Source organism: Rutilus rutilus (genome assembly GCF_951802725.1).
Source record: "Rutilus rutilus genome assembly, chromosome: 7".
Taxonomy (NCBI): domain Eukaryota; kingdom Metazoa; phylum Chordata; class Actinopteri; order Cypriniformes; family Leuciscidae; genus Rutilus; species Rutilus rutilus.
Window position 1 is genome coordinate 34,196,265 of NC_140221.1, and position 27,774 is coordinate 34,224,038.

At 37.1% G+C, this 27,774-nt stretch overlaps 5 protein-coding genes across 12 annotated transcripts in view; 3 read left to right on the plus strand and 2 right to left on the minus strand.

Annotated features, from left to right (window-relative positions):
• Window positions 1-2,618, plus strand: part of abca2 (ATP-binding cassette, sub-family A (ABC1), member 2) — a 58,245-nt gene extending 55,627 nt beyond the window's left edge. For all 7 annotated transcript variants that reach the window (XM_084413410.1, XM_084413411.1, XM_084413409.1 and 4 more), the window contains one exon: window positions 517-2,618. In XM_084413410.1, the coding sequence (XP_084269536.1) occupies window positions 517-552 (36 nt within the window). In that variant the 3' untranslated portion in view covers window positions 553-2,618. The remainder of the gene's footprint in view (window positions 1-516) is intronic.
• On the minus strand, window positions 2,604-5,131 carry paxx (PAXX non-homologous end joining factor). The gene is made up of 7 exons (XM_084413415.1): window positions 4,897-5,131; window positions 4,382-4,442; window positions 4,247-4,296; window positions 3,957-4,141; window positions 3,807-3,857; window positions 3,020-3,110; window positions 2,604-2,918 (listed from the first exon to the last, which is right to left on the minus strand). The coding sequence occupies exons 1-7, from the start codon at window positions 5,010-5,012 to the stop codon at window positions 2,870-2,872; spliced, it is 603 nt and encodes a 200-aa protein (XP_084269541.1). The 5' UTR covers window positions 5,013-5,131; the 3' UTR covers window positions 2,604-2,869.
• Window positions 5,132-5,415: 284 nt separating this feature from the next.
• Window positions 5,416-10,067, plus strand: dph7 (diphthamide biosynthesis 7; the record flags this gene model as incomplete). Of its 2 annotated transcripts, none has more annotated exons than XM_084413412.1 (9): window positions 5,416-5,556; window positions 6,005-6,138; window positions 6,590-6,677; window positions 7,000-7,094; window positions 7,179-7,336; window positions 8,122-8,194; window positions 8,319-8,384; window positions 8,567-8,739; window positions 9,211-10,067. In XM_084413412.1, 9 exons carry the CDS (start codon window positions 5,416-5,418, stop codon window positions 9,630-9,632), a joined length of 1,350 nt encoding a protein of 449 aa, XP_084269538.1. In that variant the 3' UTR covers window positions 9,633-10,067. The 2 variants fall into 2 exon arrangements, with proteins under 2 accessions (XP_084269538.1, XP_084269539.1); XM_084413413.1 differs by having other exon boundaries at window positions 7,182-7,336; window positions 9,211-9,880.
• A 270-nt stretch (window positions 10,068-10,337) lies between these two features.
• Window positions 10,338-11,623, minus strand: mrpl41 (mitochondrial ribosomal protein L41). The gene is made up of 2 exons (XM_084413416.1): window positions 11,564-11,623; window positions 10,338-10,898 (listed from the first exon to the last, which is right to left on the minus strand). The coding sequence occupies exon 2, from the start codon at window positions 10,868-10,870 to the stop codon at window positions 10,463-10,465; it is 408 nt and encodes a 135-aa protein (XP_084269542.1). The 5' UTR covers window positions 10,871-10,898; window positions 11,564-11,623; the 3' UTR covers window positions 10,338-10,462.
• Window positions 11,624-12,124: 501 nt separating this feature from the next.
• On the plus strand, window positions 12,125-26,130 carry pnpla7b (patatin-like phospholipase domain containing 7b). The gene is made up of 36 exons (XM_084413417.1): window positions 12,125-12,219; window positions 12,973-13,016; window positions 13,407-13,481; window positions 13,581-13,665; window positions 13,855-13,937; window positions 14,038-14,126; window positions 14,220-14,360; window positions 14,496-14,655; window positions 14,780-14,860; window positions 14,981-15,109; window positions 15,333-15,413; window positions 15,529-15,682; window positions 15,862-15,942; window positions 16,045-16,130; window positions 16,249-16,404; window positions 16,501-16,578; window positions 16,666-16,871; window positions 17,343-17,474; window positions 17,617-17,740; window positions 18,182-18,295; window positions 18,371-18,446; window positions 18,520-18,669; window positions 18,758-18,821; window positions 19,255-19,423; window positions 19,649-19,831; window positions 21,888-22,006; window positions 22,902-23,058; window positions 23,138-23,254; window positions 23,368-23,437; window positions 23,516-23,632; window positions 23,878-24,026; window positions 24,173-24,325; window positions 24,405-24,521; window positions 24,605-24,686; window positions 24,778-24,911; window positions 24,984-26,130. Exons 2-36 carry the CDS (start codon window positions 12,975-12,977, stop codon window positions 25,050-25,052), a joined length of 4,023 nt encoding a protein of 1,340 aa, XP_084269543.1. The 5' UTR covers window positions 12,125-12,219; window positions 12,973-12,974; the 3' UTR covers window positions 25,053-26,130.
• Window positions 26,131-27,774: the final 1,644 nt, after the last annotated feature.

Below are 27,774 nucleotides of genomic sequence, written 5' to 3' on the forward strand. Positions count from 1 at the left end.
CTTTCTGAGTAAAAGTAGTTGCAATAAAACACTTTTGTGAATCTTTAACTACACTATTATCACAAACATCCAGTCAGTAAGTGATTCAAAAGTTAATTCGTCAGACCAGGGGTGTCCAAACTCGGTCCTAGAGGGTTACTGTCCTGCGGAGTTTAGCTCCAACTTGCCTCAACACAGCTAGTAGGACCTTGATGAGCTGGTTCAGGTGTGTTTAACTGAGGTTGAAGCTAAACTCTGCATAACAGTGGTCCTCCGGGAGCAGGATTGGACACCCCTGCGATAGACTGGTTCAACCATTAACTTATGACTGATTCATTAAAAGAACCAAATCAAAAGAGTCATTTGTTGGTAAATAGAACTGCACTGGCAGTACTAGCGATACACATGCCACTAGGTAACTCTGGTTGGGACTTTGAAATATTCATATCAATCATATGTTTTTGTTTATCCCAAGACTACTGTACTACATTATTTAAAATACTTCTCTGTAATCATTTTTATTTTCCCTTCTCACAGGTACAGTTGTCCTTTAATACAGACACTCTGTGCTGAAACAGCTGTTCATCTCACAGACGGAGAGATGGTAAAAAAAAAAGCCTCAAGTTCAGACCCGTGTCTGTGAGGTGAAAGACGTTTGTGTGGTTTTTGTTTTTTTTCTCGCTGGAGAGGATCCATCTCTCTGGCCAAGTGAGGGGGTTGTTCTTTTTTCCATTTGCTCTTCAGTAGCTGAGCGAGAGAACGGCTCTTCTGGGAACTCTAAACAGAGATGCGGACACAGTCGGGGCCTGAACGTGATCGGGCCAGAGAGAGTGGTTCTCTGAGGTTCTCAGTCCACAGCCTCCCCTCTGGAGTTCTAGAGATGATGGTTTATGGAAACGTGTATTACTGTACTTCATATTCAAGCCTGCTGGATGGGAATCAAAGAGAATGTATTTCTTAGATACAAACCGGCCGTATGGTTTAATTTGGTATCGCTTTAAATTTGAATATGGTCGTACTATCTTTAAACTGATCACACGTTGAAATTGTTTTAATCGTAGTGTTGATGTCATAACATAATCATCCCTCAAGGAATGGGTTCAGCCTTTGCAACTTGTTCTTTTTATGACTGTTTATTCTCATGTTCAATTGAAACGGTTGTAACTATAGCCTACATCTTCTTTTTTATTTTTTTTATTTACTCTGACCTAGTTTGTTTATTTGTACCTGCATTGAGAGCATGCTATAAAAGACAAGCCTGTTGTGTTGTTGGTTGAAGAAATTTTGCTATGCTTAAATGTTTTGAACGGACCTGTTGTTCTTGTTGAAGAATGCAAATGTACCTGTGCACCTTCATTGAAGTTTATACATTGGACATTCAATAGTGAATGACCCGTGACTGATTCAAAGGCCTTTAGTCGAACCGGACCGAACAAGCCCTGCTATCGAGATGTTTATGGTCTTGTAGTTGAATGTAAACGGCATAAGTGTTTTGCGCTGACTTTTGTGTCTCCTGAACCAGGGGTTTCTCCCTTTTTTTCTTTTCTTTTTTTTTAAGAATTGTAATTGAAACCGGTGTCTTTTACGTTGCGTTGCCGCGAATGGTTAAAAGCTGCATAACACCAGATGTCTGTTGAAACGTTCATAAGTGTCACTCTATCACTGTGAAGCCAAAAGTGAACTTTGAGTCACTGTTATTACAGATAGACCGAAATCAGGTCATTGCTCTTGATGATTATATTTGAGAACCCTTGAAATATGTTCGTTTCTTGAATAGCAGGAGGTTTTGTTTTTGTTGTTTGCACTGTAATGTAATACAAGTGTAATTTTTTTTTTTTCTGAAATTAGTCATTTATGTTGTTTATTTGAAATTAAATGATGCTTCTCCTTCATGCCAGTGATGTACATGATGGTTAGGTCCTATCGCTTGGTGACAGTCTAACCGTGCTAAATCTCTGAATCTTGCACAATTGTCGGCACTTAGTACTATAATGGTGTCTTATTTTTCGGACATTGCTGTGTTAAAGAGTATGATGAATATTTTTGAGCTCCTCAAAGAGAGGAAAGCAAAGATGGATGAGGTGCATTTTCATGTACGATGACCAAAGGGAAACAAAGCAGTTTTTGAAATGTGTAAATGAATTGTGACCAGCTATATGAAAACTGACCTAATGAACTCTGAACACTCAAAGTCTCCTTTCCTGCTAAATATTTTCCTCAAAATATATTTCCTGCTAACGAGAACCTCAACAGCCTAACTAAAGATCAGTGCTAGCTGCTTTTCACTTTGGAAATGAACATGTGCAGTGATTTAAGACACCAGCAAACATGAGTGTGGTTCTGTATCATATAAAATAGCATTGTGGTTAAGGAGGTGATTTAGTTTTATCTTTCTAGTAAGTGCTTTGGAATGTAACTTCAGTACATGTGAATATGATTCAATATTTATGAACGTTTTTTCATCCAGTAATACCTATGTTCAGGTGAATTCCCTTGTAACAAGATTGACTGGACCTTTTCAGCTTGTTTTCAATTACCTTTATCGTTTCCATTCTCTTGTACTAACTGGGGTGAACTGGTGTTTTTAATATTAACAGGGAGAAAAGAGAATAATTAAATCAATAAATTGTTCAATTGATTTTGTGACTTTTATTTGTACACAGTCGTTGGAATAATAAAACATTTTCAGTTATCACATTTATTTAAAAATGCCATTTTTTTTATTAGCATAGAAATCATAGAATTTAAGAAATCATAAAATGTTAAATAAATGCATAATGACTTAAAACAGTTCATGGTGTAATTGCTATGCAATTATATTTTAAAAACTGATAGTGTTGAGGTGGTTAAAAAACAGACAATTCATGTTTAATAAAAGCTCACGTTGACCTCATTCATCGTCTCCATCATCAAAGGCCACACCTGTTGCAGGTTTCTTTCTGTAAAATGGTTAGAAATGGTCCATGAACAGGAGGTGAAAGAAATTTCACAGATTTATTCATTTATTTTTGAGCCTAAAGTCAATAAAAAAAAAATTCACCTTTTTGTTCCAGGGTTGATGAGAGAATCCCCAGGAAGACGTTTTCTAACTGCTAATACTGGACCAGTGTGATGTTTTCTAGGTTCAAATTCTAAAAAAAATAATAATAATTTTAAAAGAGCTTAGACAATTTAAATCAGTAACTCTTGAAATTTTTGACTACAAGGCTTTGTCCAAGACAATATTCGAAGATCCTCCGATCTAAACTTACTTTCTTTTTCTTCCTTCCTTACACACACACACATACACGATACTTCTGTTGTAATAAATAATCTTTTAAGAAGCCCTCAAAAATATGTCAGTTTAATGTTGTACATCTTTATTTTTTTTTGTTTTTTTGCATTTTAATTAAAGGTACACTATGTAACTTTTGGCCTTTTCACGGTTAGAAGACAACACTGCACACATTTTGCAGAAGAACATTGTTTAGGTTGTGCTTCGGCTCTGTGTGACTGTGCGGATGAATATGACCCTATATAGATAATGCTTTACAATAAACTCTGTTAGAGCTACATATGGCAATTTATCTTTCCCGCAAAAAAACATACTAAACATAAACACTTTCAATAGGCGTGAGTAAGAGTAAGACAAAAACACGCTTTGAATGATGTATTGACTCATTATTTAAATTAGTTTTGAACAAAAAAAAAAGTTACATAGTGTACTTTTAAGATCATGTTAATATTACTAAATTTACATAATTTTTAAATCATGTTTGAGAACCACTGATTTAAATCCACTTGACTAAATCCAACTAACAAGCTTAAAGAGTATTGCCTTAACTTACCAGAATTCCTCTTCTGAGGGTTCTTGACTGGACTAAATGAAGATGATGCACCTACAAATGATTGAAAACATCAAACATTTAGCTCCAGGGTTTGATTATTTTGAAAAATAGCAATATCTATTTATAATAATTGAAAGCATCTTTGCTTGCCTTGACTTTCATGCTGTTGCAGGCTGTCAGCCATTTTAAACAGCAGCTCCTTGACTTCTGTTCTTCCCTCGGTGTCAGTGAGTTTTGAAAGAGACAGACTGAGGTCTGTAGTTTCAGATCCTAAATGCAGCACAGCACTGTCCTCCTGCAGCTTCACAAATGCTCTGCCAGTCTTACATGCACATCTGTCCAGATACACAAGAGGGTGTTCTCAGACAGGATAGAAGATCTTGCCAACCAAAGAAACAGACTATCAATTACTCATCAAGTACTCTTTCACAGATCCTCACTTGAGCTTGATGGTATAATCCTCTGTGGACTTTAATGCAAACTTCTTAAACTGTAAAGAAATAAAAAGCTTTGTATTATAGCTGTAAAAGAGGAATAACTGTCATGTGAAAAGACTCCCATCGACAAATCCTTACAAGCTGGGACACAATCTCCTCCGAAAGATGAGTTTTCCAAACATCTTCACCATTGGTAAATCTATAAGAAACAGGACATCACAACATATACAATTATATATATATATATATATATATATATATATATATATATATATATATATATTAAAAGTTTAGGATTTACATTAAAATATTTTTTTATAATTAATTGATTGAAAATTAGAAATGCTGTCAACTTAAACTGAAATAATTACACTTGTACTTACTAAAACTGAAATAAAATAAATTAAAGCTAATTAGATTTTTTTTTTAAAAGAAAAACTAATAAAGATGACAAAAACACATAACAAAATTCCTAAAACTTAAAATGAAAACTGGAAATATAAAAAAATAATTCAAAATATATATAAGAGTATGTTAATAATACCAAAATAACACTTCTATAATTAACCTACATTTATAATTATTATACATGAATTATAGATGGAGTATAGCTCATCAAACTGCTGTCACTGCTTGACAAAATATCAACTCACCCCATGTTTATGTCTCCTGAAGATCGCTTTTGCGTAAAAAACACATACTTGGACTGATCGTTTTTATCCAGCAATGTGCAGAGGACGGATTTTGACTCGGGGTTAATCTGATCCATACTGATGTACCGTACAATCACAAAAAAAGTGAAAACTGCATATTTTTCAACTAGGAACTGTTCACCATAAACAAGGGCGCCATTTAAACGCTCAGCCAGTCAGGCATCAGCCACCCGGAAGTTGTTGTGCCATTCGCGTCCTGTTTACCTCGTAAAACGATAAAAGGAGAAGTTACACAAAAATGTTTATGACCTGGAAACTGGTATTTGACAAAGTTATGAAATGTAATAGAAATTCAACATATAAAATGATATAAAATGTAAATAAATGATTTACTGACAGCTGGTCTGCTGTGCTGTATGCAGGGATTATAGAGTGACAGCACGCGTAAGGTTACAGTCATTTCTTGGTCAGTTACAGTTATTTCTTGGTCAATTCTAAGTTGCTTCATATTATGCTTCGATGGGTTGGCAGTCTCGAACCCGCACTCTGCAAGTGTTTGACACGGAGTTAAGCGCTGATACCGTGGAGTGGTGCCCATTACCACAATGGTCTCATGTTCTGGCATGTGGGACTTACCAACTTCAAAAAGGCGATGATAAGGTAATTAATGCAAAATATATTTTGATTTTATGTTATGGTAGTGTGTATGTGTGTGTGTGTGTGTGTGTACCATTTCTTGGTACCCAGAAATGACCAAAACCTGACAAAATCTCCCAAATCCTCCCTTTAGGGATGTCCTCATTTGTAAATCTGGTATACACATAAAGTAAATAAAGGTTTTTTAAAAATGTAAAAATCCAGAAAGTTTTGTGTGATGGGTAGGTTTAGGGGTAGGGTTAGTGTAAGGGGATATAATATACAGTTTTTACTGTATAAAAACCATTACATATATGGAATGTCCCCATTTAAATAGCTAATAGTGTGTGTGTGTGTGTGTGTGTGTGTGTGTGTGTGTGTGTGTGTGTGTGTGTGTGTGTGTGTGTGTGTTATTATTAGTTGTATCAACTGGGCACTTCGAATTTGAAACAGTGTTTTCTGTTAACCGCAGACAGCAGAAGACTCTACTGCCCCGAACAGAATCGGACGACTTTATCTGTTTGACTGTAATCCGCAACCATCGTTCATCCCTCCATTGACAGAGACTCAGAGAATAGACACTCCAGCTATTCTCGACCTCAAGTGGTAAGGCAGTCCCACTATTCATTCTGCTCACTACAATTCACTCTTAACCTACACCATTACACACTCTACATGTATGTTTTGTTGTATTTTGTACATTCTGTGTATATATTATGCATATTGTTTCTTGTATGTGATGGCGTTGATCCATCCATTCTCCACACCTACAGTAAGTAGTCTGTGGCTGAGGTAATGAAACACCCTGGACAGATGGTCAGTAATGCCAAAGTGGTGCTCACTGCAGAGCCAAATGACATCCAGCTCCACCACTCTGGACCTCATGGGTAGAGCTTGACCTAGTCCAGCTCCACCTCTGTGGATCTAATGGGTGGAGGGATAGAGTTATGGGTAGGGTTAGGGTGTGGTCGGACCTTCTAGCTCCACCTAATGGAGCTCCTCCAGTAATGGCATGAATGCTGATTCAGATTCTTATAGCTATATTTGAATTCCTCAGGTGTCATGTGCCGATATCAGAGCGTCCTTTGTTGGGTATGGCCACTGCAAGTGGAGAAATCCAGCTGTACAAGCTTATGGAACCTCAGGTGACCAATCAAACTCAAACTCATGAGGAGATGCACATTCAAGGACTATGATAGAAGAAATAAAAGTTAAGCTCTATTAGCAGCATCAATTATTATTTCAGGTTAAATCCAGAGCCACTGGAATGTTTTTGGAAATGCATTACCAGAATTATAATTAGTATGAATAATAGAAATTGTATTAATAATACATACATTTTGAATAATCCTGCAGCTCAGGGCCCAAGTCCCCCTAACATTGTTGGCATCGGACACTATTTTAAGATGTTTTATTGTTTTTACTTGATTAAGTGTCTTTTGCCTGTTTGGACTGTGTCTCCAGTAGCAGGGCACCAGTGGTCTGGAGTGTGAGTTGAGAGCAGAGTTGGGTCCTGACAGACTGGCCTTGTCTTTAGACTGGTCCACAGGGAGAGGTGAGAGGTAAGGTGCTCCCATCATTCATGGACTGATGATTTGCCATTGCATTTGTCTCTGTATATAATGGTTACTGTTGTCTTTTTGCAGCAGTGATGTGCGTGTGGTGTCCAGTGACTCAAGCGGCTCTCTCACAGTGCTGTCTCTGGGGGAAGCCAGTCTAACTGCTGTGTGTCAGTGGAAAGCTCACGACTTTGAAGCCTGGATCTCAGCGTTTAGTTACTGGGATACTCAGATTGTTTATTCAGGTATGAGGAAAACGAGCAAGCAAAAGGAACTGTCTGTCACTGTGGTGCTGTTATATGTATCGTCATTGATTTAGTGTTGTTATTGCTAACTAAAACTATTAAAAACAATTTTTGATAATTGAAATAAAGCTGAAATTATATATGTATATATATATATAAAATAAAAAACATTTCATGAAAATTTGAAATGGTGCCTTAGCAACTAACTGAAATAAAATAAGTTTAAAGTATTAAAATTAAAAACTAAATAGAAGTATTTGTTTTTAAAAAAACTCATTACATTATAAAAGCACAAAACAAAATTCCTAAAATGAAAACTGAAAATATAAAAATAAAATCTCATTTTAAATATTAATAAATACTATAATAGTATATAAATAATACTAAAATAACACTGCATTGATTTATCTTTTCATGTAAATGTATTTATTTGTATCATTACTTTGTAAACTACAATAAGTTTCCATTTGTTTGTATTAGTGAACTACATTAGTGAGTGAACATGAACTAACAATAAAAAATACTTTATGTATTAAAATACATTAATTATTATTATTAGTTTGTTTTAATTTCAGCATTTACAAATACATTATTAAAATCAAAAGTTGTATCTGTTAATGGACCTGAGCTTTCATGAACTAACAATGAACTGTTGTATTTTATTAACTAACATTAACAAAGATTAATAAACACATGTATTGCTCATTGTTAGTTAATGTCATGCATTAATTAATGGGACCTTATTATAAAGTGTTACCCATTACTTTTTATAATTGCCATCTCAGGTGGTGATGACTGCAAACTAAAGGGCTGGGATCTGAGAATGGGTCCCTCTTCCCCCACCTTCACCAGCAAGAGGTGAGACAGTAGCTGTGATGTTTCATCAACCAACATTACTTTTTAGCCTTTGAGTCCACTTAATTATGTTCTATGTGCTGTTTATGCACAGTCATGGTAAATAAATACTACTGTCCTGTCTCAGACACACTATGGGAGTATGCAGCATACACAGTAACCCCCATCGAGAGCATGTACTAGCCACCGGGAGGTAGGAGGCAACTGAAAATATAAAACATGAATTATAAATCTAAACGAATAATTGTTCATTACTGCAAAAATCATCATTGCAGTCTGTGAGAAAAGAGTCTTTTCCCTTAGTTTCTGCTGAGGCAATCATCAAAAACCCAATATTTAAGTATATGATGTGTACATGTTTTGTCCCTCTGGTAGCTATGATGAGAACGTGTTGCTCTGGGACGGGAGGAACATGAAGACGCCCCTGAATGAGACTGCAGTGGGTGGCGGCGTGTGGAGACTCAAGTGGCACCCCAGTCAAGAGCACCTTCTGCTAGCTGCATCTATGCATAATGATTTCCATATTCTCCACTGCCAGAAAGCTATGGGTAAGAATTACTGTTGATCTTTGCCACTGTGTATGCCAATGATAAATATGCACACTATCGTTCAAAAGTTTGGGGTCAGTGAATTTTTTTCTGTAAAGAATCCTAAAAATATATATCACGGTTTCCTCAAAAATATTAATCAGCACAACAGTTTTCAACGCTGATAATGATAAGAAATTATCAAAGAAGGAATCATGTGACTGGAGTGATAGCTTTGCTAAAAAAAAAAAAATCAGCTTTGCCATCACAGGAATAAATGACATTTTAAAATAGAAAGGTTATCTTAAATTGTACTAATATTTTTTGCTCTTTCCGTGATCAAATAGCCTATACTGTATGCAGCCTTGGTGAGCATAAGAGACTTCTTTCAAAAAATTACTATATCTAACAGACCCCAAACGTTTTAACTGTAGTGTAATTTACAATTCTTCATATTAACTTTTGGTTTCTCCCTAATATCCACGTTTGTAGAGGGACAAGATGCACCATGTCCTGTTCTGGCCTCTTATATTCTACACAACTCTTTAGCATATGGAGCAGACTGGTCCAGACTCCCCCTAAGCAACTCCACGCCCCCCTCTCCTCAGGAACCTCCCCAAACCAGCGTTGGGCTCACAGAGCCCGGATGTCATCTCAGGATCCAGTATGAGTCGCCCACTGCCAGCTTTGATACCTCTCTGGAGGATGACTCGGGGCAATACGTACCTGATCATTGTCTTTTACCCCAAAAAAGATCAGCTCCAGTCCCCTTCACCAGCCCTGTCAGAGACACCCAGTCTCTGTCCTGCCTGATGGCTACCTGCTCCTTCTACGACCACATGATGCACGTTTGGAGATGGGACTGGAGCCCAGAGGAAGAACAGATGACGTCTGAACCCGCCCCCTCTTCCTGAACACAGATGCTATGATTGGGCTTTTGTTATGAGGTTATTTGGGACTGCACATTTCAACAGTGTCCTGCTGTAACGTCTGCAGTATTGCTTTGTATTCAATATATGCAATTTTGGAAAATGTCATTTTCTGACTATATATTGTAGCTAGAAAATGTAAAGAAGATTTTTCTAGTGTGATTAGTCCCAATTTAGTTTTGCATTGAGAAGTTGACAGATACCTTTTATAACAAATAAACCATAACCATATTAATAAATTCAAGTATCTACATTTATTTCTTCTGTAAAATAGTTTTTCTAGGGCAGGGGTTTTCTATCTTTTAAATGCCACCGACCCCCAAATAGGATCATCCGCATGTAAGGGACCATATATGTAAAAGGCATCTATATAGTTTTTACTTGCACTGAAAAATAAATATTATAAATATGTCAAAAATATTATTTGGATAATATTTTGTCTCTGTTAAGTTACATTGTTGCATTTTCTTTTCCTAATCATTACTTCACTTATTTTAATCTATTATTTATTCAGTTATTTATTATGCATTTATTTACTCATTTACTTTATTTAATCAAACTTTTTTTTAATATCTGTTTTTTTTTTATAACTTTTCCACGGAGCCCCTAGCACTTCTTTGTGCCCCCCTCGACCCCAGTTTAAACCCCCCTGCTCTAAGGAATTATTCATTGGCAATGAATACGTTTTGTTAAGGGTTGGGCATTTTTTATTGAAATGGTTTTAATCTTAGATGATGTCTGTTCATGGAAAATTCGAACAAAACATAACCCGTTTGTTTACGGTCCATTGCAAATCACTGAAACTGAAAGTCTATCTAACGAACGAAGTTCTTGGGATACAGCTTGAACAGCTTCCCCTCTTGTGTTTTCTCCAATCCGTATTTCTCAAGATTGTCCACGTTGAAAACCCCTTCCTCAATGTCCCTTTCGATCTGTGGGGCCACCACCTGACTGAAGAGCTTCTCTGGAGTCACGGGTTCTTCTGTCCCTGCTGGGGTCTTGTATGACACGTAGGGTTTCAGGCTAAATCCTTCCAGGTTAGGCACCACAAACTCTGGTACCATGGCCCGTACAGGTATGAACTTTCTGCTTGATGTGAGGACTCCAGTGGGTCTTGCGCCTCTGCTTTTGTAGAATGTCCTGGGCCCGCGCTTGCTTGTGAACTCCGCCATTCTGTCAGCTCCTCTCACGAGCCCCCGCGTCAGCGCTGACAGCACCCCCATTTAAGAGTGATTTATCTGCAGCAATAACCTGTATCAAAATAAATTTATTTAAATTCGATTTTAAACAACTCCATAACATTATTTTATTTAATTATATTTTAAACAATCTCATAACATTGTTTCAGTAAATGTAATGGTATTTTACACAATTTCATAACATTTCTGTAATTGAATTACTGTAACTTCAATGAAAATGCATGTGCCACATTAAGCAATCCTTCGTATGGTTTGAGTGAAATCCTATTAACATTGACTATGATTTTACAGTAGTAAAAAAACGGTGGTAATGATGTTGTTTGGGCAGAAACTGGCTGCTATAGTATAATACGAAGAAGTTGTAGCAGAACATGTGATGCTCCATGTGCATTTGTATGTTGGCAGAGCACCACCAATATTAAATAATAACGGTCATCTTTAATAAATAAATTATGTATTTTTGTATAGTAAGGAAGAATGACAACAAAATTAACAACAATATAATCTTTTTGAAGGTCGTCTCACTGCATTCAAGTTAAATATATGCTGGTTCAAAATGAAGAATGGAAGATACAGTTGTGTAACGTTAGTTGAAATCGTTCACTGCATTCACTTTTCAGAAATCATAAAATAAAAGAATGAAAACGTCGCTGGCCACATATGAAGTATAATGTAATTAAATATCATATAGAGATCATTAAAAAGACCCACACTCACCTTGAACGGTGTGCTACTGCGCTTTCAAGAAGATCCCTCTATTCCCACGTTAAGCGTAGTAAAGAAAACAACTGTAATTGGTCAGATCAGCACGAAGACAGCCAATAGGAGCAGCGAATATTGATTAGAGGCTCTACGTCTGTCCTCGGCAGTGTTGCCATGTCCGCTTGTTATGAAATACTTTGGGCTTGTTTTCTCATAAACTCTGATAAATGTCCTACAGTCAGTCACATGCTGCAGATATACCATTAGCTGCTATTGCTTGCACAGTTTGTTTCTTAACGCCACCGTCGAATCGAATTGTACGTCGAGTTAGATGGACAGTGTAACGTTATTTAGTTTTATAAGTAATTTTTACTTATTTTAGTAAATAAAATAATAATAATAATAATAATTATATATATATATATATATATATATATATATATATATATATATATATATATATATATATATATGAACCAACAAACTTTGCAGAAAGTTGCAGTTAAACAAAATGTATGTCTTCATTTTGAGCATATTGAATAAGTCCGGGAGAATTGTTTTTCTTACAGGATCTGGCAACACGTGTATTCGGTGGGAGGACTGACATTGTGAATGGAATCCCTGGGAGACTCTAAAGTACATTGAGTGAGTTTGGAAACGCCGTTCAAAAGGTATTTTTCATTTATTCATGGGCATTATTTGCACGCAGGATGTCCGCGTTATACAATGAAATAATGTTTTTACAATCTTGTTAGTTACACTGATTGGCAAGGTAATGTTATTTGATTACAAGTGCGTGTTTACAGCCGCGGCTTCAGTGTAAACAACACAACTGAGTTTACCTCTGACCCAGAGCTACGTCCGTCCGTCATGCAGCTCCTCCTGAACCAACAAAACTCTCATTTACAATATTGTTCCTTTCGTTGCAACACACTTAAAATTTAAGTTTTCGCGTCACCTTCACTCTGAGTTGAGCGTTTGACTTTTCCTCCTGGTAGAAGGTCTCATAAATCACATCACATGGTGTCAGATTGCAGTGAGTGTAGCAAGCAGTGTCAGATGGTTCCCTGACTCAGGTTCTTGCTGGTCTTTTTGACAAAATACCTACCTCTGCCATTTTCAACAGGCCAGAATCAAATTGCATATTATTTTTCCAGTCACACTTGTTGTTGCTATGACATATTTTGCAACGTGAGCTGCTATTGGATGAAATTTTAACCCATATTTAGTAGAAATAGGTATCATGTCAACTATTTTAACCTTGTAATTAACTGTGGGTCTCTGAGGGTTAAGCATGTACATAGAGATTGCTTTATGCCACTAAAATAGGTATTACAAATTTTTAAGAACATTGTGAGCTATTGTGAAATTAGATTTGAAATTTGTGTCAAATGTGTTTATTTCTGTTGTCTCGTCTCTGGAAGATATGGATGTGAAAGAACAAGATGATACTTGCAGTATATTTCCGGTAAGACATCTCAAAGCGAAGCCATTTACGATTTTTTATTTTAAACTAATAGCTAACACCATGTGAATGAGTGTCTGTAAATAAATAAATGAATACATGAATAAAGCCATGCTGTTTATACTACTAAAGTCTCTTGCAGTACACTATTTAAAGGGAACACCATTAGATTAAACTGGACTTTGTCCAAAAGCATTAGTCTTGTGATGTACACAATGATTGAGCAAGACTGTGATCTGATGACTCCACATTTCCCAGATCAACCTCACTTGAGATTGTATCAGTAACCCTTATGTTAGCTGTTTTGCCTTTGCGTTGTAGTTGCTCCGGCTCTCTTTTCCTGTAAGGTGTGGTTTATAATCATGATTTTGGTTGCATGTTTGTGGATTCTAGGCAGTGCTGCCATCTGGGAGTGAAATCAAAGCTCGGCTGCAGAACTTCATCGAGGATCAGTTGCAGACCACCATGGTATATGACAATTCTACATGTTTTTGTGAATCAATAGTCCATAATGTTTGTCTTGCAGACAAAGTTTATCTTTTTTTTTGTTCCCATTTCATAAAACAGTGGACTGGTGTGTTGATTGGAGCTGCTGTTGCAGTTTCCCTTATCAGTATTGTTACCTTTTTTCTGCACAGAATATACAAGGCTGGTGAGTGTGTGATCATTTATGATTTAGTGTTTTCACCACTAGGTTTATACTTGTTTCAATAAGCACAATATAGACAGATAGCATGTAGTTGTTGTGTAAAAAATGTGAAATAGACAGGTCTTGTAATGCCTCATATTTTGAGTATTTTTTGAGAGTGTTTAACCAGCTGTTTTACTTTTGATTTTCCAGGAGAAGAGCAAACTGAAAGTCCTAAATATCGTTTCAGAAAAAGAGACAAAGTGCTGTTTTATGGCAGGAAGATAATGAGGAAGGTACCAGAACTTTCCAGTGTGTTACTTTCAACAAAACTGTGGTTAACATGATAGTCGTGATGATTTTTAAATTGCAGTGTTGTTATTTGTGGCCATTCAGGTCCAGACCTTGTCCTTACCGCCCACCTCAGGTCCAGTATCTCAAAAGCGAACCAGAAAAAGAACAAAAGTTCTGTCAATAGCTCGCAAGTATGTGAAAAGTCACAGATGAAGAACGAACACACATTTTAAACAAACCATGTCTACCAAAGCATCTTAACATCCTATCCATCTCTTGATCAGAATTCTGCGCATCCGAAGGGAGCCACCAACACTTCAACCGAAAGAACCTCCTCCTTCCCTCTTGGAAGCAGATCTGACTGAATTTGACATGCAGAGCTCTCACCTGCCCTCTGAAGTCCTGTATATGCTGAAAAATGTGAGGTTGGTACCTTGTCATTTCATCTTACAAGAGAGGTATTGATTCTTTTCCTGAATAAACAGTGCACAGAATCCAAGGTCTAATGATCTGGCAATGTTGTTCGGCACCTAATGAGTTGCGATATGTGTGTTTCCTAGGGTTCTGGGTCATTTTGAGAAGCCTCTGTTCCTGGAACTGTGTCGACATATGGTGTTTGTGCAGCTGCAGCAAGGCGAAGGATTATTCCGCCCTGGTGACATCGATGACAGCATCTTCGTAGTGCAGGATGGGCGTCTTGACCTGTGCATCCATGAGAGTGTAGGAGCCAAATGGTCTCAATATACCTGTTTTGAATCTGTCCTACTGAAAACAGGGTTGTGTTCTGCCCATTATAGAGATGTACCAATTTATGACTTAGCGTATTTTTCTTTCTCTGACTCAGGATGGGACTGAGGTTGTGGTGAAGCACGTTTTGCCTGGAGACAGCGTTCACAGTCTTCTCAGCATCCTCGATGTCATCACTGTAAAACCCATCTGGCCTCTTTTTTACCCACTCTGAAATGCAAATGTTTGTATTTTGACCTGTTTTCATGCCCACTGAAGTTTTAAATTCTGTCTCACATTTGAAACCCGGATTCCACAGGGATATCCAGCTCCCTACAAAACCGTCTCAGCCAGAGCAGCAGCCCCAACTACTGTTCTCCGCCTCCCTGCACAGGCTTTCCAGTCCGTCTTTGAGAAATACCCAGAGACCCTAGTCAGAGTTGTTCAGGTACAATCTAAATCCTAATATACACTACCCTCAAAAGTGGGGGTCGTAACTTCTGATCGTAATTTCATTCTGACGCCGGTGAACCCAAGGAGCTTTGTGTACCTTGCCACTGCTATGCTGTAATGAACTTCATTTTTGAGATCGTCGACGTCCACATGATTTTTTTCTTACAGTACATATGATTGGACAATGTTTTCTGTTAAGTTTTTTTTTTCTTTTTCAGATTATCATGGTGCGACTTCAGAGAGTTACCTTTCTTGCCCTTCACAACTATCTGGGCCTGACCACAGAACTTTTCAATCCGGTTAGATGTTTATCTATAAATCACGTTCTACTTTTGGAAAATATTTTGCTCTATTACAGGAGGCTATTTATTACAGTACATACGTTGAATAGTCTATTTCTGCCACATCATGTAGGAAAGTCAAGCTGTTCCACTGGTGTCAGTGGTTGGTGTTGTAGGAGAGGTCAATCCAGGCAAAGGACTACGCAGACAATCACAAACGAGTGAGGAAGTCCCACAGAGGTCCTTGGACCATAACAATGACACAAGTCAGATATACAGAGGAGAGGGTATGATGTGTTTACTTATACATGCAGTTAAATGCAAATATTTGCTGTGAATCATTTACACATGCAGACTGCAGACTTTGTTGGCTTTTCAGTAACATTTTGTTCAAATATTCCTATTATTACCCTAATAATAAAAAAAACTATTACTAAGAGTTATATACTTGCTCTTTTGTTTTCAGATGGTGGTAAGCCCATTCGTTCAGAAAGTCCAACCACTTTATTCAGGAAGTCTCGCTCACTGTCAACCCCTTTTGCACATGGTAGTGTTTCACCTTGGTCCCCAAATATCATGCATCCCTACCTAGCTTGAATACATTCATAATGAACATGTTTGAGTGTGGTAATGTGTGCTTATCCTTCAGCTGGATCTCCTGACCACAATATGGCCTTTGACAGAACAAGCATTACAAAAGAGAATGCCCCTTCAAGTCCTATTGTCATTCATAAGGTACCTTGGCATCATTCTATCACAAATTCAAAGAAGAAGCCATAAACTGTTTTATTTTTTATATTTGTTCATATTCTGTACATTGCATGTGTGTGTTTATCTTTCCTCCTGTCTGAAGTCTATTCGGAAGAAGTCGGTGACTCTGCAACATTCTCCTTCAGCTGTGTTTCACTACTCAGACACTGGGGGTCACTCCAGCCACATTCACCACTGTAAAGTTAATGCCATTTTTCAAGCTGCCAAGAAGGACTTGCTCAAGATTATACAGCTTCAGGTCAGGCCACATTAATTATATTGTTCTACTAAAGTGAGAAGTTTAATTATTATTTGGAATATTGCCATAGTAGTAAAAAAATACTTTGTGCTCCAGGACTCCAGTCTTCTGGAAGATAGGGTGACTCTGAGACAAGTTAAGGCGGGGTCTGTGGTTGCAAGTGAGGGAGACCAGGTAAGAAGTTACCCGTCACTTTGACTCCTCTGTAATTATCAATTTCAATTCACATGTGAATCCATTTCTACTTTGTGTCTGTGACAGGATGTGAGCGTGCTGTTTGTCATCTCAGGAGCTCTTCATGTGTACCAGAGACAGATTGATAGAGAAGATGAAACATGTCTTTTTGTGACTCACCCTGGAGAGATGGTGGGCCACCTGGCTGTTCTCACAGGAGAGCCTCTCATCTTTTCTGTGCGTGCTCACCGTGACTGCTGCTTCCTGTCTATCTCCAAAGCACACTTCTATGAGTATGTGTTGCGTATCAAATTTCACTTAAGGCAATTGAAAATGTACTCTCTGTCTGCTGTGAGGAAATTCAATGATCAGATGATTATGCACATCTCAACTGATTAAAATAGGGAAAAATCATCATTTGATACTTTGTTATATAGTGAGTAACAAGCTATTAATAAAATTGCTTCTGAAAATGAAGCACAGATACCAAGCATTGAGGAATTTTTTCCCTTGGTTTCCTTTGGGTTATCAAAACCTTCTTAGTTTTTTTTAGTGTTGGGTTTTTTCAACATATTTAATCACCTTTAGGTTTTTTTTTTTTAGGTAAAAAATTATAATAAAAATAATTATACAAAAAATAAATGAATTTAGATAAATAAAAAAATTATATAAGAATTAGAAACATTTTCTTTAAAATTGTATCAAATTAAGTACAGCATATCTGAACCCTGATTAACATGTCAACTGTACAATTTATACTCTAGGATAATGCGTGCCGAGCCTCGAATGGTGTTACATGTAGCTCACACGGTGGTACGGAGGGTCTCCTCCTTCGTCCGACAGATTGACTTTGCCCTGGACTGGATGGCACTGGAAGCTGGACGGGCCGTCTATAGGTAAGCACACTTTTCCTATACAATCTCAGTTTCAGATCTATATATCTTAGGTCACTGCTCTGCTCTTTGATGTCAATAATAACCTGAGAATGCATGTATTATTGCATGTAATACATTCATTTTTATTTTTTGTCTTTCTCAGACAAGGTGATAAGTCAGACAGCACTTTCATTGTTCTGAGTGGCCGCTTGCGCTCTGTCATCATGAAGGATGATGGGAAAAAAGAGCTTGCTGGAGAGTATGGACGGGGAGACCTCATTGGTGTGGTGAGTGGAGATATATATGTATGTATGTATGTATGTACTGGAGTTTTTGTATCTGTTAGCATTTAGCCAATCTGTGTGCTAGTGTACTTTTAAAAGTTGACAAAGTAAATTTTTATAAGTTATATTTTAAATGTACAGTATTTCTCTCCTGGGTAAAATATTGATGAAATCATCTCCTATTCAAGGCCATATATATATACTTACTTATCCAATGAAATGCTCTTTAGAACAAGAATTTCCTCTCCTTGTAATACCACCTTCTACATAGTTTCAATAGCAAGTAATAGGCTGTTGTAAAGACTTGTATTTATAGTTGTATTTATAAAGGCTTTACTAAGAATTTCATTACAGTAAAGAAAATCATTTTGAATCCTTTTGTAGGTTCTTTTAACAAATGCTGTGGCAATTTCCATCTGTTAAAAGTATGTTTGTTGGTGTTAGGTGGAAACTTTGACTCATTTGAACAGAGCCACGACAGTCCACGCAGTCCGAGACTCTGAACTGGCCAAACTGCCTGAGGGAGCTCTCAACTCAATTAAGAGGAAATACCCACAGGTTAGACCATACACTCATTAACACATCTCATGATATTATATTGCATATATATTAACATGTTACACTCTTTCATAGGTTGTAACTCGTCTGATTCATCTTCTTGGGCAGAAAATCTTGGGTAACATGCAGCAAGTGAATGATCCACTATCAGGTGTGTGTTTGTGAAACATTTGTGTGTGTTTGCGTTTTGTATTTTTCCTGATGAACATTAATGATCTCCACAGTGCATAGCCTGGGTTTTCACACCCCAACCAGCAAGTGGGAAGCAGGTAATCCAGCCGCTAATCTGTCAACGGTCACCATTCTGCCTGTTTCTGAGGAAGTGCCTTTGACTGCCTTCACGCTGGAGCTGCAACATGCTCTCAGTGCTATCGGTCAGCTATTAGTCTCTTTTCCCTCCTTAATTTGCCTCAAAGTTAATCTGATACTCAGTCTTAACTATCTTCATTTTGTTTTTATTAGGCCCCACTTTGCTACTAACCAGTGACATCATCAGGCAGCATTTAGGTGTTGCAGCCTTGGACAGGTGAGAGTTGCAAACAGTACTTGCATACTATGCACTAAAAGTGTGTACCTCACTGGTAATAGAAAACATACCTTTAAGTATGTATAAAACAGTATACCATCTTGATTTTACAGACTCCATTGAAACATTTGCATTTGCATCTAGGTGTTAACATCTTGCTAAATTCATTACCTTAAAAATCATTATTAGGGCCTACTTAACTCTTAGGTTCACTGAAACCCACCGGAAATATCATCAAGGCAACTTTGACATGCTATTTTCAATGTACTATGATTTGGGGCGCACTAATTCTAATATTGCATACCATTTAAGATGGATAGTATGCAAATTGAGATGTAGTGTCGTTTTTTTTCTAGTAACATTAGTCAGACGTTGTCTTTTTGTTTCCTGTGATTTACTGTTCATGTACAGTACTTTATTATTTCCTTTTCAGTGTTCATGAGTACCGTTTGTCAAGCTGGTTGGGTCAACAAGAGGACATCCACCGGATTGTTCTGTATCAATCTGACAGTTCTCTGACTCCTTGGACTCAACGTAGCATCAGACAGGCGGACTGCATCATCATTGTGGGTCTGGGGGAGCAGGAGCCCACTGTGGGAGAGGTGAATTGTCATTAAAAAGGTTTTGTATATAAAGATATAAATACTTCTTTAGAAGAGTATTTTAAGCATGCAAATCCAGTCATATCAGTAGCCTAACTATTTATATCACATAGAGGGGATTGCCTCACAAGGGCCAATATGATGACATTAATTTAATTTCTGCACATGCATTTATATGAAATTATTTGTTAAACTGAGCTTTTTTGGCTTTGTTTGTGGTATCAGCTGGAGCGTATGCTGGAGAGCAGTGCCGTGAGAGCTCAGAAGCAGCTGGTCCTGTTGCACCGTGAGGACGGGCCTCCACCCAGAGGAACCGCAGAATGGCTCAACATGCGCAGCTGGATCTCTAGACATCTTCACCTGTCATGTCCCCACAGGGTCTTCTCCAGGAGGAGTCTACCCAAACTGGTACCAGTGCTAACATTTATTATTGTTTTAGCAAATGTGAATGCCTATATCAAGCCTGAGGAGCCACGGAAAATCCATTTTCCAAACCACTTGTCCTATGTAGGGTTGCGGGATGCTGGAGCCCATCCCAGGGTCTCAGGCCATAGGCAAGGAAACACCTTGGATGGATGGCCAGTCTATTCAAGGGCAGCCAAGGAATAATAGTTTACAAAAATTCTTAACATTTTCTCACCTTTAAGTTCTTCCAAACCTGTGTGACGTTTTCCTCTTCTTTTTTTTCTACTTTTTTTTTTTTTTCGGAATGAACACTAATATTATTTTTGAATATTATTTATAGCAGAATGCATGATTTCCATACAATGATAGCTAATAAAAATTAAAATAAATTTATTTATAATGCACCTTTCTTATTCTCAAATACATAAAACAAGCAAAACAATACATAATACATGGTACATACATTCTAAGAATAAATTTAAAGCGTTGTGTTTAAAGGTGTTTTTGAAGCAATTTCTTAAAAATAATAAAATGAAGGAGCTTTCCTAATGAAAGCAAGTAATGTGGACCACCACTGTCAAGCAAGATTTTAAAGACCGATTTGCAGTGCATTTTACACTGTTTAAAGGGGTCATATAATGGTGCCAACACACATTTCAGTACAATCAACTTGTAAAAGTGCATGTACTTTTACAAGTTGATTGTACTTGAAATGTGTGTTGGCAGTGCCTGTACACAACCATCATAAAATGATAAAAATCCATCCAGTGTTTTTTTTTTAATCTTCTTATGTTTTCACCCATCTCAAATCAAGCCGTTCAATTTTGTGACGTCACAAAATCGACGCCCCTCCCACGATTGTTGATTGACAGCAGCGTTTCAACACAGACCCGCCCTCGCTCGTGAGCGAACTGTCAATCATAGTCTGCGCGGACCGGCGCGGTCATTGTTGATATGCTGGAGCACTGTCTATGAGCAGAATGGCATCTAAGCGATTGTGGTGTTCTGTTCTTGGGTGTAATAAGGAACACAGCAGTCATTTTGATGTTCCTAAATCCGAACCGCTAAAGACGCAGTGGCTGAGTTTTGTTTTCGAAGGGAATATTCCCCACGATCAACGTCAATGCTTTCATGTTTGCGCAAATCATTTCACACACCAGACTGCTTTACAAACAAGGGTCAGTATAAAGCTGGTTTTGCTAAGAAGATGCTCCTGAAAAAAGGATTGGTACCAACTATTCGTGTTCCTGCTGCACCTCCAGAATAACTGAAGTGAGTGTAACGTTTATTTATTAACCTTTATATTAATATTTATATTAATCTTTGCAAATCGCTTGCTGCACGCTTCACGATTAATGCGGCTGTTTACACTCAAGGTACATTACGGCATGTTTTCTATGTACGACGTTCTCAATATAATTCATAATCCCACGTTTATAATGAACAACGCGTTATGGTTATTGTGTTATTATTAAAAACTGTGTACGCACAGAACAGAGGGGCGGGATGAGCAAAGCTCATTATCATTTAAAGACACATGCACTTAAACGGCGTGCTGAAAACAGAGCTGTTTTTGACCAGGTAAAATGAGTGTTTTCTTACAATACTAATGAGAATTTTTAATTAAAGTATATTACAAACTTTTAATTTAGACCCTAAAGAATAATATTAGCTTGTACAAAAATGGCATTATATGACCCCTTTAAGCAAAGTTTTCATATGGCTTCAGAAGATTAAGAACGTGGCGCATTACTATTGTGACTATTTTATGATTTTATGGTGATTTTAGTCCTTTTTTGTACTTGACAGCACCTGAGGGTTTATAAAAACATATTATCTAAGAATCCTATCCTATCTATTTAGTAACTTCACTGAGGAAGTAGAACTTTTCAAATCTTAAGTCAGCAATCAAGATAGGAAGTTTCTGAAATACAGACCCTGGTCCCCATCCAATTTCATTTTATATAACATGTACGTTCTTCAAATCATTTTCTGTGTCTAATCTAATCATTATCATCTTTTATCCGTGCAAACTCCCACTTTCCTCCCATCCTGTCAGAGAGAGATGTATCAGCGTGTATTTGAGAAGCCTCCCGACCGGCATTCTGACTTCTCGCGTCTGGCTCGGATCCTGACAGGAAATGCTATCGCTCTGGTGCTGGGAGGAGGAGGAGCCAGGTACGAATCTGTCTTCCCCTTTATTACCAATAATTCTGTTCCTCCTCAATCCACCTGGCCTGGTGCCAACAACATTTCTCACTTGAATAATTTAGTAAAAGCATGTTGATATTAGTGGAACATTGACTGATTTTTCCCGTACTTATTCAATCATTGTAGTTTAGTGGTCTCTTGAAGTTTTTATCCTTTGCACTATTACAAGTGTCTTGTAATTTTCGTGCCCATCAACTAATCATAATATAGTCATTTCTAACCCATTAGTGATGTTTTGGGGTTCGCATCCTCAGCATGTCTCACGATGATAGCGACTCTTTGTCTACTCTCTGTCCCTGCCTGCTCTCAGTCATAATCAGCGACTTTTTAAAGGTGGGTCAAAACATGATATATAAGGGGGCATAAAATGTGTAATCTGTCTAATCTACATTCACATAGTGGTATCTTAATTTTTCAATTGTGTAATTCTGTTACTGCAATTATATGAATATCATGTTATAAATATTTGTGTTTCTGTGACCATATATGCTTGTCATCTTGACTTTTTAAATCTTTTTATACAGACTTTGTTTACATATGAAGTATGTTTAAAGGTGAAGTGTTTAATTTAATAATAATAATCATTATCATAGGTTTCCCAAATCCTCCTGCCACCTCTTTTGCTCTGCCTTCTCTGCCATTTATCAGTCAAGCATCACAGGACCAGTGTTCACACTCTTTGACGAAATCAACCTAAAAATACCTGACTGTTAGTTGTTTTTACACATTAAACTGGGATGAGAGATGGAAAGAATTCTCACTTTACCTTTAAAATGCTTTATAAAAAGATACTAATATCACACAATGCACTAGTAAGTACTCTAAGCTCATGTGCGAATATGAAACCACACTATACCCACAGAGGCTGCTCTCAGGTGGGCATCATTCGGGCATTGAGTGAGGCGGGGATCCCTGTAGATCTGATTGGCGGCACCTCCATCGGTTCCTTGATAGGAGGGCTCTATGCTGAAGAGCGAAGCGTCAGTCGTATGACTGTCAGGGCACGCCAGTGGGCCATGGTGAGACATCTAAGCACTGAACACTAACATTCATACATGTAGAACCATCACTGAGATTTCTTTTTTTTGTGTACAATAGAATTTTGGATCCATATTTAGGAAGATCACAGACTTGACCTACCCAGTGACATCCATGTTTACCGGAGCGTCGTTTAACTCCAGCATTAGTGCAGTCTTCCAGGACAAACAGATTGAGGTCCAATTTATTGGCACTTGCCACTGCACAATACAAGCTATTATAAAAAAGTATATAAACATCATATTCTTAAATAAGTCTAAACTTTGTGCATATCTCTTTTTTTATGATAGGACCTTTGGATCCCATATTTCAACATCACCACAGACATCACTGCCTCCTCCATGAGAGTACACACTTATGGTTACTACTTTTTCTCTGTAACTTGTCATCTCCATGTCATCTTTTGTGACAGATTTTAGCATGTACACTCTTTTTTAGGCTCTCTGTGGAGGTATGTGCGTGCCAGTATGTCTCTCTCTGGATATCTTCCCCCTTTATGTGACCCTAAAGATGGGCACTTGCTCATGGATGGAGGCTACATCAATAACCTACCTGGTTAAGTGTCCTATTGTACTCTTACATTGCAAAATTGAGATGCCAATTGCAAAATTACAGTTTATTATAGGGATTACATATACAAATTTAACCTGCTTGCATACTCCCATAGAGCCATATATACTATATACTATAGCAAACTCATATGGTTTATCATTTATCTTATTGCCTGACTGTAAACTGCTACATGTAGACTATAAAGCATTAAGATATTTTAAACATTAACAGTATAAATATCTGTAAAGCTGACACAGCTCGCTCCTTGGGTGCCAAGATGGTGATTGCCGTTGATGTTGGTAGTCAGGATGAGACCGATCTGACCAACTATGGAGACTCTTTATCTGGATGGTGGCTGCTATGGAAACGCTTCAACCCGCTGACAGAAAGAGTGAAGGTCAGATATCTTATTGCGTTTCCTCTAATTGCATTGATTATCAGTAATGCATTCTTACAAAATGTATGGAAAATCCTAAAACTTCATTACTTTACTTCTTGCATTCACTGGATATAGATTTTATTTCATGACTTTGTATCCTCTAGGTGCTGAACATGGCAGAGATTCAGACCCGTCTGGCCTACGTGTGTTCTGTGCGTCAACTGGAGCTGGTAAAAGACAGTGACTACTGCGAGTACCTTCGACCTCCCATTGATCGCTACGGCACATTGGATTTTGGCAAATTTGATGAGATTGCTGTGAGTGGCCTGTCATCCTCTCATAGAAACTTCTGTTGCCTTGGCTTTGACTGCAGCAATGACTTTTCTGGTGTTGCAGGATGTTGGCTACCTGCATGGGAAAACCGTGTTTGACGTGTGGTGTCGGAGCGGGGTGAGGGAGACGATGCTCAAAGACCAACATCAAGAGGAATTCCACAAATCCAGGAGCACAAATGTAAGGGGCTTTGAATGAGCTTGGCTTATCACAGCATCAGGCTGTTTCCTCACAAACTCATTTCATGATTATCTGTCCTTCAGGTGACCTGTCCCAATGCTTCCTTCACCGATCTGGCTGAAATAGTGTCCAGAATAGAGCCAGTGAAGCAGGCCATTGTGGATGGTGAGGAATAGACCATCTGTCTTTAAGTCATGTCCCTTTTCCATGTCGTTTTCTCATCTTTATGTTGTTTCTTCAATTCTCTCGCACACAGATGAGTCTGAGTACCAGACAGACTGTGATGAAGATGCAGTGCTGTCAGACTTCGATTTGTCCAATCAAAACAGTGAGCATACAGAAGAAGAAGATGAAGAAGAGGAGGAGGAGACCGCCGATACAGCTGATACAGTAAGATAACTGCAAAGATGTGTTAGTTATGTTTTAGTGTGATAATATTAATGATTTTTAACTTCCAAACAGGATGATGACATGGAGATCAGGACAAGGCGACATGGAGCACTCAAACACAACAACCATCATACCACCTGACCTCAAATACCTCTTTTCCAAGAGGTTTTGATCATTTCTTTTAATATACAGTAGCCTTTGAGCCTTTACACTAATGATCAAAAGTTTGGAATAATAAAGTCTCTTATACTCAACAAGGCTGCATTTATTTAATGAAAATAGACTAAACAGTAATATTGTGAAATATAATTACAATTTAAAAGTACTAATTTAAAATGTGATTTATTCTTGTGATGGCAAAGCTGAATTTGGTGCTCAAGACACATTTCTTATTATTATCAATGTTGAAAACAATTGTTCTGCTTAATTTTTTTTTGATAGAAACCATGGTAATAGAAAGTTCAAAAGAATATAATTTATTTTAAATAGAAATATTTTGCAACATTATAAATACCTTTACGGGCACCTTTGATCAATTACAGTTCTTTTAAATTGTTATAATATATCACAGTATTACTGTTTTTAATTCAATAAATGTAGCCTTGGTGAGCATAAGAGACTGGTAGTGTATAAGGGGATTTTAACAAGTGACATTATCAGTATTGACTTAACTTGAATTGTTAGAAGCTAACAGGTAATTTTAAAAGGATCTTAATAGAAAAAAAGCAAGTATTATGTACTTCTTATTCCTTTAATTTCCCAAAGTATGATAAATGAATTAACGTATTGAGCCCTAGATATCAATCAGCCAACACTGAGCTCTCTCTGATTCCAGTAACAATTGATAAAAGTCTATAAAGTCAGTTCTTGCCTTTACTTTTAGTATTACACAAGGTCAATAATATTTGAAACACTTTATTTTTCATGCAAACTGTCAATGCAACCTCAACACAGTTTTACAGTGTGAAAAGATAATCTGTTTTGTGCCTGTATTATCTTGTTAGTGAAGTTATAAGCAGTGACATAAGAAAGTCTGTTTCTTTGTAGTTTCAGCTTTTAGAGAATGTTGTTCAAATGGTGTAATCAGGAGAGAAGGATGAACTAATAAAAGTTACAGTGAGAGATATTCTGATTCTTATAGGTACAGTGTTTGAAGCAATTGATAGTCTTTTGCAATGCTATGTGTTCTTTGGCTCATTAAAAGTTTCAAAATTGTCTGAATTTTTGGTTGATTGTTTAATACTAGATAATCTAATATTTCACATCATGTGGAATCATTTTCATCTTTTGAGATTAATTTGCATTGTACTATGAAGTACTATGTACTATAGGAGAGATACATTAGATATCTGGACTTTTAGTGTCTTCCTCAAAAACGGGGCAGACAGGGTAAAATTATTTTCAGGACCTTGGACAAGGCCTTAAGATTAAACAAAATGTTTTCAATTCAGTGCTGGAGAATACTTTATGAAAAATGTATTTAAGAAAAGAGATACTGGCCTGGTTTAAAAACTTTAGATTAAGCCAGGATTAGGCCTTAGTTAAATTAGGACATTTAAGTTAGAATGCCTTAGAAAAAAATCTTGAGACAAAAAAATGGCATTTATTTGATCAAAAATACAGTAAAACAGTTATATTGTGAAATATTACATTTTCAAAAATCTGTTTTCTATTTGAATATTTTTTCCTGTGATGGGTAAACTGAATTTTCAGCATCATTCCTTCAGTCTACAGTGTAACATGATCCTTCAGCAATCATTCTAATATGCTGATTTGCTGCTCAAGGAACATTTCTTATTGTTATCAATGTATAAATCAGTTGCTGCTTAATATTTTTGATGAATAGAAAGTTTAAAAGTACATTATTTAAATGTTTTAATCAATTCAATGCATGTTTGCTAAATAAGACTATTAATTCTTTTAAAAAATGTTACTGACCCCCAACTTTTAAATGGTATTATATACATGTGGTATTCTTTAAAATATGGGCTCAATACAATAAGCTGTCAACACTGTAAAATTATGTGTCTCTGTGGACAGGTTTTATTCGAAATGGGAACACATTTTCATATTTTAAAAATCTGAAAGAATTATCCAGTTGTTACCTTTTATTTTCCATGTATCTCTTTCTTTACACTTTTTGTGATGCTGTATTTGCTGTTTTGACCTCAGTGTAGTTTGTCCCCTCCCCCTCTTTTTATGTATATACTGTAATAATAATAATACTTTTATTATCATCAGTTCTTATGTGTTGGTATGCATGGGTCCATGCCTTGAAAAGGTGTAATGACATAATTGTTACATTTTGCTTTTGTAACCAGATACTATGTTATTCTGTTGTATTTAAGATGCCTAGGGAAGGGGTGTTTTGGGGGTGGTCGTTATAGTAAAAATAGAAGGAAGGAAAATGTAACTTTCATGGTTTTACTGTATGTTGCTTTACTCCTTTAATATATATATATATATATATATATATATATATACACATTCACCTAAAGGATTATTAGGAACACCTGTTCAATTTCTCATTAATGCAATTATCTAATCAACCAATCACATGGCAGTTGCTTCAATGCATTTAGGGGTGTGGTCCTGGTCAAGACAATCTCCTGAACTCCAAACTGAATGTCAGAATGGGAAAGAAAGGTGATTTAAGCAATTTTGAGCGTGGCATGGTTGTTGGTGCCAGACGGGCCGGTCTGAGTATTTCACAATCTGCTCAGTTACTGGGATTTTCACGCACAACCATTTCAAGGGTTTACAAAGAATGGTGTGAAAAGGGAAAAACATCCAGTATGCAGCAGTCCTGTGGGTGAAAATGCCTTGTTGATGCTAGAGGTCAGAGGAGAATGGGCCGACTGAT